The sequence below is a fragment of the Myxine glutinosa genome, chromosome 9, assembly GCF_964187855.1.
Source record: "Myxine glutinosa chromosome 9, kmMyxGlut1.1, whole genome shotgun sequence".
Classification (NCBI taxonomy): Eukaryota; Metazoa; Chordata; class Myxini; order Myxiniformes; family Myxinidae; genus Myxine; species Myxine glutinosa.
In genome coordinates this window covers 11,670,136-11,680,714 of record NC_136269.1, presented here as the reverse complement: position 1 = coordinate 11,680,714, position 10,579 = coordinate 11,670,136, and the positions used below count along the sequence as shown (strand labels likewise).

At 41.5% G+C, this 10,579-nt stretch overlaps 1 protein-coding gene across 1 annotated transcript in view; it reads right to left on the bottom strand.

The window, feature by feature from the left end:
• Positions 1-460: 460 nt before the first annotated feature.
• The window catches only part of LOC137435642 (transforming growth factor beta-2 proprotein), a 124,650-nt gene continuing 114,531 nt past the window's right edge, over positions 461-10,579 (bottom strand). Inside the window, exons 7-8 of the mRNA XM_068129583.2 lie at positions 7,846-7,999; positions 461-2,853 (exon numbers count right to left, since the gene is read on the bottom strand). Of these exons, the coding sequence (XP_067985684.1) occupies positions 2,695-2,853; positions 7,846-7,999 (313 nt within the window). The 3' untranslated portion in view covers positions 461-2,694. The remainder of the gene's footprint in view (positions 2,854-7,845; positions 8,000-10,579) is intronic.

Genomic DNA, 10,579 nt, shown 5'->3' with positions numbered 1-10,579 from the left:
CTCCCCACGGGATATTATTAACGCCGTGTCAATGTTTATGAATAACTTCACGTCGTTTCGTGAGAGCATTCCCTACCGGAAGCAAAAATATTATAAACCACAAACACATATGATTACCTTTTTAAACAATCGCTAATGCTGTTTAACACAAAACTAAAATAAATTTGGAGGAATTCCGACAACCGTGAGGCAAATGTTACTTAAGGAACTGAGTGAAAATCTACAGTAATCTATATACCCCACAAGGGTTAACAACTTGACCCTTCCTGTCGCTCCCATAGGACACAGGTGCACTAGTACTCAAAATCAAGATTTGCTCTCTCTCCCATAATATCAGCATTGAAAGCAGATAGGACAACCTTTGTAAATGGCTAAGAACATTAAAATCTTCAAAAGTTCATTGTGATGGATCGAAGATAATCGATTACTCTCATAGAAAAGTCACAAAGGCACAAAATGCTAAAGTAGCAAAGCTTTCGTTTATTCCAAATGCATAAATCAACAATTGTGAGATAGAATGTAAATGGACAGATTAAAAACATCTCCTTAATAAGAATACCAGCGACTTTACATCTTCATGGGATCACAAAACCTTCAAATCTTTGTATAATCCAAGAATGTTCTTTAGTTTGAGCAGTTTACAGACGCGTCCCCTAGCTACTTACAACTTCCCTTTGGAATTTTCTAGAATTCTTTATAATACAGCAGTTATCTTGAGCTAAAGGATTTGTAACTATTTTCCAAGCACTTTATATTCGATAAAACTTCGAGAAATTGTCTGTTGAGGACAGAGATGTCAGAACACGCCATCACGCGTGTTCCGGCATGACAAGAGCACTGCATCCGGAAGCAAAGATAAAAAGATGTAAAACTAAGTAAGCAAAGAAAAACTTATTGAACCCATTGACATGAAGAATAAAAATTAAAGGATTTGACATTTCCAGGTCAGAGCATAAGACTTGCAATCAGAAATAACTTTTGAATTAACAAGAATGACCTTGCGATATCGTACAATTTGATCGAGATATCGTAAATATCAAACGTTGAACTCCATTTTCTGAGGTTCCGAGAGCTCTTGTGGCCGCAAAACGTGGGCCGGTAAAACATATCCAGAAACTGTAATAGCAAAACGGTCTCAATGCTTTCGAAGAACGTTTTCTACAAGGCCAGTTCCCCATAAGTGAATGAACGGCATTTTGGAAGGAAGGATATCAATCAAGGCGATGTTATAACAACTTCTTCTGGAGATAATTTACATCGATCTGGACCGAACTCGGAATAGAATATCAAGATTTTCAACAGGCTGTGTTTGTCCATGTGTTTTTAACTCTCCCCCCCGCCCCCCCCCTTTCCCACACCTCCTCCCCCCAATCCCTCTACCTCCCACAGATCTCCCGATGTTCCTGCTCTCCAATGTTGTACTTGTGTGCTTCCCCCTCTTGTCTCCTGCTCCCTTTATTTCGTCTTATGTGTCCGTTTGTTTTTTTGTCATTAATGTTCGCTCTTACATGAGCCTCGATCTTGTATACGGGGGGAAAAAAAAGGGGGGGGGGGGAAAAAAAGGAAAAAAACAAAAAGGCAAAAAAAAGGGGGAAAAAAAGGAGCCGGTCGAGGCAATTCAAGCCAAGCAAATATTTCATTTTTGTACAAAATTGGGCTCCAGTTTGGTCTGTTATAAGTGATGTTAGTCATTAAACGCAAAGGCTGTGCCTTTGAGGCCTAAGGTTGGGGACACAAGGTTCGAGCCTGCATTTCTACAACATCGGTGCTTAAAGGGAGTTTTAAACAGGAAAGGGGTCAGGGGGAGGTCAAGACCAAGGCCGGCTAAGCCCGGAACGAGGTTATCCCTCCACCCAAATCCTCCAAGTTCTGGGGAATGTTACACCATGTACAGCTTGCAAACACATCATACGTGTTAAAGTATTCAATTACAAAAGGAACCTTTGCTCATGACATTTGACAAAATGCAACGCTCGCCATGAATGACATCGGCTTTGTCCGCCAAAGAAAGAATATTCCGATAATGCATTTTATGGCAGATATGTGTAAAGCACGAATTTCCGTGTTTATGTAAAGGCATTATGGTTGATCATGAATGTCACCGTTTTCAGTTTCCTGTTCATTATTCTTCTGTATACAGAAATCAGAGGTCAAGGCGAAGGTGAAGATGACACACGTAGGTTTAGCAGGGTTGCATCCATTTACCTGGGTTGGATGTTGCGGAGGTAAGGCTCAAATGCAAAAGCAATTACAACACGAGAGGTGTTGTCCGAGATGTTTTGAAGGAAGCACTTTCGCTTCCTTCACTTGACATAAATATCAGGATGAGGAGTTCAGTGCAGTTGGTACCGTTCGGTTTTGGTCTCCTGCACACAGTAGGTGCCGCAAGCAACTTCCTGGCTCGTTGATGCTGGTCGGACTCCAGAAACGAAGCCGTTTGTTCCAGGATATTTATCGAGTACATTACGGAAGTCGGAAGCAGTGAATGTTGCAAGTCTCATAACGAGTCAAAATAAATAGCTCTCCGCCTTCTTCGCGGTCTCTTCGACGAGTGACGAGATGTTCCGAGATGCGGCACATTCCGTCAGAGGGGTTTCCACAAAGCTCCGTGGAATTGTGTCCCGCGGTGCCAGAGTTGTTCATGGATGCATAAATACAAGTATGGTCAAAACAAATGCGGCAATGGGGAAGTAGTTAGCTACACCTGCATGACTTCACGACCATGTTGGAAAGCTGCTTCACCTTGGGCATCTTTCCGACGTAATACAGAATGGTGAGGGGTTCCAGTTCATGGGCTGCGCAGCAAGGCGACACGGATGCCTCTGGGTTGATGATGCTGTACAAACTCAGTACCTGAAAAGGTAACGTGCGTTGCAATCATTTTTTACTGCACGGCAGATTTTTTTTAAACACACAATCAATTTCAAAACACAATTTCAGAATCGGGGACTTTTTCTGGACAGTGCGACTTGGGCGTTGTTCAAAAACACCCAGCCTCTGAAATGCCAGTCATTTTGAGGGAGGAAACAGGAGAGAGCTACAGTTTCAGACAACCTTGGCAGGTGATCAACCGAGAGTCTACTGCACTTGAGCCTGTTTAGCTTACATAAGCTGGCAATGTCAGTTGCTGCAGGCCAAAAATTTCCACGTTGAGTTTGTCCATAACACAGGGCCATGCTGCAAGTGCTGACTTCTTGCAACGTGCAGTAGTCGTTGCACTGGGAAAACCGTACGGCCCCAAAAACAAAAGGCTTTCGTATAAATATATTGGCAGGAGAAAGCAGGAAAATACTATCCAGTTATTTATAATAAAAAATATCTTGATGACTTTGGCCTAGAAAATCATTAAAAGGTTTTTTTTTAAACCTTGAACATTTTCCGTGTAACCAAAACAACCGGTACCAAATCAATTTTTTTTTTTTTAATCTCCTTTACGTATTTGTATTTAAAATGACACGTTAGTTGGTAACATTTGTTGTTACCAACTTATTATGTTATCGGTTGGACCTGGGTGTGTTGGCCTCTCGTTATTTTTCTGTTCGGATTGTTAACCCTAGGATGCATGACCCGATTCCAATAGACCCGGCTGCCCATAGAATGCCTTCGGGCCATGCATCCCATGGTTGACAGCACCTTCTTCTCCACATTGTTTGATCCAGGCAGCATGAAGCCTGGTGTTACCTTGGCGGTTAGGGTGCGGCTTGGGATCCTAGGATCCTGGGTTCAAATCCCAGTCGATCGCTGAATTAACGCCAGGGGGGGGGGGGGGGGGGTTGACTCAGCCTGTCATCCTTCCGAGGTCGGCGAATTGAGTACCAGTTCATTGGTAATTCCCTGTGTGTCGCAAGAGGCGACTAACAGTGTTGGCGGCAGGAAGAGCATCCGGCCATAAAACATTGCTTCAAAAAGGGGACCACGGTGCCCAAAAAAGGACCAACCCCTGCTCTGTGGGGAAAAATGGCCTCCAAAGGTGGTTCATGATGTGTTAGCGGCAGCACGGGTTTGAAACTTCCTCCTGAACTCGGTTCGAGTCTTCTTGAAGGATTTCATTCTCAGGTATATTTTGATTGAAAAAACGATTTTTCTTTGGTTGTCCATGACATGTTGAGAAAATGGGGTTATCTTGACGAAATCGAATTCTGCTGACTACACACGTACTCCACTTTGCACACCTTCAAAAAGTAAGACGATACCAATAGTGTAGAGGAAGTTACTAGAGGTAAGGTCAGCAACATTGTTTTGTGGTCGCCCTTCTACATGCTTCAACATACATGGCTGTTTGCACCCTTTTTGCACCCTTTTTGCACTCCTGGAGCAGCGACGTTTACTTCTCAAACAATCAACGTGCGTTTCTTTAACAATGATGCACATTTTAAAGTTAGATAAAATGCTTTAAACCTTCACAATAAATAAATAACATTATTAAATAACAATTTAAACATTATTACAATACATTATTACAATTATTATTAAACATTAAACAATTACAATTAAACAATTAATTAAATTACAATTACAATTAATTAAATTACTTAAACAATTTTAACATTATTACAATACATTGTTACAATTATTATTAAACATTAAACAATTACAATTAATTACAAAATAAAATAACAATTATTAAACATTATTAAATTAAACAAATATTAACAATAAAATAACAATAAATAAAATAATAATTAAATTAAACTTTAAACAATAAAGTTAAACCAACATAGTGTCAAAGATCAAATAGTTATATTTGAGGCCCAATCACATCCGACTAAAACAACCACTGGGCACTAGACCTGCAAGATTCACTCCATAATTAAGCAGGCTGTCTTTAGGAGAGCACATCAAGATAGACACGACATTGGCATTGTAAACACCAAGAATCAAATGGTTGCTTTCAAAATCATTTTGGACTTTTTGGGCCAGTCGCCTTGATAAATTAAAAACTCCAATACTAGTTTAGAAGGCTGTAAATTAGTCAAGCAAGCTGATCTCATCCCCCTCACCTGCTCCGTGGTATCATACTAAAATACACCATTTAGTGTCTGTCTGTCTGTCTGTCTGTCTGATGATTTTTTGACACCAATACATTCCGTCGTTACTTATCCATTCTCAACCAAACTTGACAGGATGACGAAGGGTTACATAATGAAGGTTGTAGCGCATTCATTTGCCCACTTTCCCAAAGGGGTTTTCTCCCCTCGAGCGGATTTTCCCCGCCATTGCCGTCAATGGCGTTGCGTGTTGAGGTGTATATCGATGTTAAATTTGCTTTATCGTGGCGTTTGTCCAAAGAAGAAGCTTTATCGTGGCGTTTTTCCAAAGACGCTTTTAATAACAAAATTAATGATAATCGCATATTATTAATGTTATTACAAAACAATATTAATACTAATAATGTCCCACTTCCCCAAGGCTTTTTTCCTGCAGTGATAATGTGTATAAATAGCTTATAGTTATAATGGCGTTTCCATGGGAGCAATGGCTTCTAGGAAGTCAAAATATTATAAACCACAAACACGTATGATTAGCTTTTTAAACAGTCGCTAATGCTCTTTATAACACTAAATGAAGAAATTTGGAGGAATCCCGACATCCATGAAGTAAGGTTTACTTGCAGAACTGAGCAAAGATCTACTGTACTCTATATATCCCACAAATGTTGGATTAATAACATGGCCCTTTCTGCTGCTACCGTGGCATTTTTCATAGTGAACTTTTGAAACTCGCTCCTGCTGTTTGATACGCAACTGAAAGGGAGGAAGCCCGGGTTGTGCTCATTTACCAAGCAGCTAGATAGCGCTTTCCAAGCCAGCCGTTCCTTAACGGTTATGAATTGAGTGCTTGCTCGAATGCTTAAACCACTTGGCGATCTCTCCACAAGAACCTTGGTGAATGAACACACACCCAATGTTCTTGAGCCCCGACCATAGATCGACTGTAATCTACATACTCCAAAGAGGAATGATGACCCTTTTTTCTGCTCCCATAGTAAGCGGGTGATCTCGTGCTTATAAATGCTCCTTATTTACTCATCCCTCCATATACCTGTCACTGGTGTGCACTAATTTCCCCCTTTGCACAGGAATAAAAATGGCAAGGGAAGGCGCTGAAATTTCTAATCCAATATACAGTCACGTGAAAAAGTAAGTACACCCCATGTAAAGTTTTGACTTTTTCAACATATTTCAACATACAGCTATTTGATCTTAATTTCAACAATATTGATAGATAAAGGTGATATAATATAACAAATTGCATGAAACATTTACATTTTGTAGTCCATTGTATAATTTAAATAAACATAAATGCAAATTTCGCATGTGGACAAAGTAAATACACCCCGACATTTATCACTACTTCAAATACGTAAAATTAGAATCAGGTGCACCAGCTCAGGTGCAAATGATTAGCACATCGTTGGAGAGGATCTTGGAGGAACCTGTCTTATTTAAACCTCAGACATTTAGTTTGGTTTGCTCTTTGTTGTTGAAGTGTGCGGCGTCACCATGCCTAGGTCAAAAGAGCTCTCTGAGGCCTTCAGAAAGAAGGTTATAGATGCATACGAGTCTGGGAAGGGATTTAAAAAGATCTCCAAACAATTTGAAATCAATAATTCGACTGTCCGGAAGATTAGCTACAAGTGGAGTAGATTCCCAGCAACTGCCAACTTGTTCAGGCCAGGTTGCCCCAGCAAGTTCAGCCCGAGAGCAGACCGCAAGATGCTGAAAGAAGTCTCGAAGAACCCCAGAATGTCATCATGGGACCTACAGGTAGCTCTTGCCACTGTTGATGTCAAAGTGCTCGAGTCTACCATTAGAAAGAGGCTGCACAAATTTGATCTACATGGGAGGTGTGCCAGAAGGAACCCTTTGCTGTCCAGAAAGAACATCAGGGCAAGACTAAAGTTTGCCATGAACACCGAGGCAAAGACCAGCACTTCTGGAACAATGTGCTCTGGACAGATGAGTCAAAGGTAGAGCTATTTGGCCACAGTACCAGAAGACATGTTTGGCGAAAACCGAAGACAGCATTTGACCACAAGAATCTGATACCAACTGTAAAGCATGGTGGTGGAAATATTATGGTTTGGGGCAGCTTTGCTCCATCAGGGCCTGGGCAGCACACCATCATAGAATCCACTATGAATTCTTCATTGTACCAGAGGGTGCATGAGGATAATGTGAGGCCATCTGTCAGATGGTTGAAGCTCAACCGAAGGTGGACCTTGCAACATGACAATGACCCTAAACATACCAGTAAATCCATCAAGGAATGGCTGAAAAGAAAGAAATGGAGGTTTCTGGAATGGTCAAGTCAAAGCCCGGATCTAAATCCCATCGAGATGTTGTGGGGGGATTTGAAACGAGCTGTGCATGCAAGAAGCCCCTCAAACATCGCACAGCTGAAAGAATTCTGCATGGAGGAGTGGGCAAAAATTTCGCCCAGGCGATGTCAGAGACTGGCAGACAGTTATAAGAAACGCCTACTTGAGGTTGTTTCTGCCAAAGGGGGCAATACCACCTATTAGAGCCAAGCGTGTACTTACTTTTTCCACATGCGAAATTTGCGTTTATGTTTATTTAAATTATACAATGGGCTACAAAATGTGAATGTTTCATGATATTTGTTATATTATATCACCTTTATCGATCAATATTGTTGAAATGAAGATCAAATAGCTGTATGCTGAAATATATTGAAAAAGTCAAACCTTGACATGGGGTGTACTTACTTTTTCACGTAACTGTATATATATATATATTTATGCAAATATGCTTATCAGGAAGGTAAGGATGAGCATCGATGTTATAAATTCAGTATATATGACGTTAAGCAGAGTTCACTTACACCACTGGGCTGAGAGTCAGAGCTCCACAAATATGGACAGGGCCCGGTGCAGACATTAGCCTGGTAACCCTTGGGCTCGTGGATCCAGTTCCATTTCAGGTCTTTGCGAAAGTCAATATAGAGGTAGCGAAGGCAGCAGTTTCCCTCCATGTTTCTAGGCCAGAGAAAATAGAATAAGATGTCTATTCTGCTTACTTTGAACGACAACATGATGAGATAACCCATTATCACACCTTGATGACATGACGCATTTCAGTGGCTGGCCCAAAGATTATTACCAATTTGTAGCTCTGTGCACTTCCTTCTACCTGCCCAATGGCACGTCCATTGTCTAATAGACCCTGTACTTTAATGTCTCGTGCATCACCACAAAGCATGATACTTCAATTTGGAATCAAACAGCAGACTTCATTTGGCGGTCAATACAGACCCCAAAAACTCAATTTGCTTTAGTACCGGTGAGATACATATATGGGGATGGAAAGGTAACTGACAAGTGTGCTGGGGATGGTGACAATACCAGTATGCCCCGGGACACTCAGGAAGCTGTGTCCAGATGATGGGGGTAAGAGGCTGAAGTGGGAAATGCCAAGGTGCAAGAGTAAAGCGGGGATGCCGGAGTGAGAACGGAAAGGTAACGGTAGCAGCAGCCATAGAAGCACAGAGTGAAAGCGAGTCGAGTCAGTTGGGGACCGAATGATGGACTGTCGACACAACAAGTAATTTTCAGTCCATTGCAGGATGAAGGCCGATGTGAGATGAAGGCCTTGGCATACTTGTCGTGCTCGCTGGGTGTTGAGTGGTGAGTGTGATCAGCAATTGGAGAAACGAACGAGTGTCTAACCACTCGCCCGACCAGCCAGGTAGTGGAGCGGTATGTGACAAAATTCAGATGAATTGTGGATTTTGTGGTAAAAGCTCCAAACTTGGTAAAGATCATGTTTGATTTGTCCTAAATGCTTTTAGATATAATGCCAAGTTGATTTTCTCCCCTCAAGCTCGAAATTGGGGAAAATCCAAGCTTGCTTCACTCAGGGACCAATATCATCATCAAAGTTATTTAATATATCACAGCCTGGTTTGTCGGCATGGAGACCAGGCACGTTAGCAAGTAAACGCTTTGTCAAATCTGTGGAGTGAAAGCGACTGGATACATCGGCCCACAGCTGTCTCAATCGGTTAATGTACAATTTTACAAGATCAGCAAGATTGAAAATTGGAGCAACTGTCTTATCTGACAATTTTATGTCTTCTATGTAAACAATAAGTTCTACCAAAGTCATGCCATGGGAAAATCCATCAAGGTGCATCTCCTTTGCATCCTCAGTCATCCGGCTGTGAGCATTGTATACGTTTACTGGGCACTGAGAATGACATTTCCACTCTGTTCCAGGTTTTTAACAAAAGGAACATATGCGACAGTGGGGAGATCTGTCTGTACGTGTCACCTGTCGATGCATATAGGGACCTCCTCCTGCCTCACTTATAGATGTAGAAGTTCCTTGTAATCTTGTCAGTCGACAGGTACAACACTTCAAATGACACAAAGCATGCAATCGAGCAAGACTTCTCGACAGGGTGGCTGTTAACCCATCACCTTCATCAAGCCGGGGCAAGTCTACTGGTACTGGCTTCTCACCAAGATCACGGAAATTTGTCAAATTGTCACCCAGACTCTCATGACAACCCAGACTCTCAAAGATGCTCCAACATCTTTCTGTTTGGAATTTGCCGGATCCTGAAGTGGTGCGTTGGAATGTTCTTGATACAGAGTACATGGGGTCCAATCAATAGTAGCAGGTCTTGCTGTAGATGACTGCAGACTCTCACTATGAACAAGCTCACATCTCTTCTTTGCTGACATGACGCTGGTTACATCTGCTCATGTATGTCAAACGTAAAAAAAGACATATAATTTAAAAAAATTAATTTATGGCAATAAAATACTAGAAAAGGCGGAAAATCACCCCCTGAGGTATTTTTAGGGTAAGAATGACGGCATTGGATACTTTATGTCCAAAAACAGAAACGGATATTTAATTCATGGTTATATGTGATCGATTGCCGAATATGTTGGACTTTATTATTTTATTTTTGAATGTGTGGCGGCCATATTGGATTTTTCCCAATTACGGGCTTCAGCCGAAATATTCAGCTTCCCACTATATCTGAAATAATTTAGTACATATCAAACGTGATCCAAGTCAAATTTGGTGCTTTTAACAGAAAACCACAAATATTTTTCACACATCTGCCCCACAAGGTGTTTATACACGAGTATACTTTTTGTAAATTTGGGACTTACCCAAAAGGCATGCTGCTTCCGATTCCAGAAAAGAGACTTCTTGCAATAACAAAGAAATGTGTAATAACTCTCCAAGAGCTTTTTGATTTAAAAAAAACAAGCGTTACGCCTAGGTCCCCCGTCGGTGAAGTGATGTGAGTTGACAAAGTGGAAGACGCAAGGCGGCCATCTTGGATTTTGACGTGGCGACCCAATTTTCAATAGCGTTCTCCCTTATGCGTAGATACACCCACACACCAGATTAGAAGTTGGTACTTCGCTTATTTTTCAAGATATTCCGCTCACAAGGTTCAGACATACATGGCGTCAGACATACATGGCGGTGGCCTTCTTGGATTTTGACGTGGGTTGCACCCACACACCAAATTAGAATTCGGTCCTTCGCTTATGCACGCACGGACGCATGCACGCACGCACGGACGGACGGAC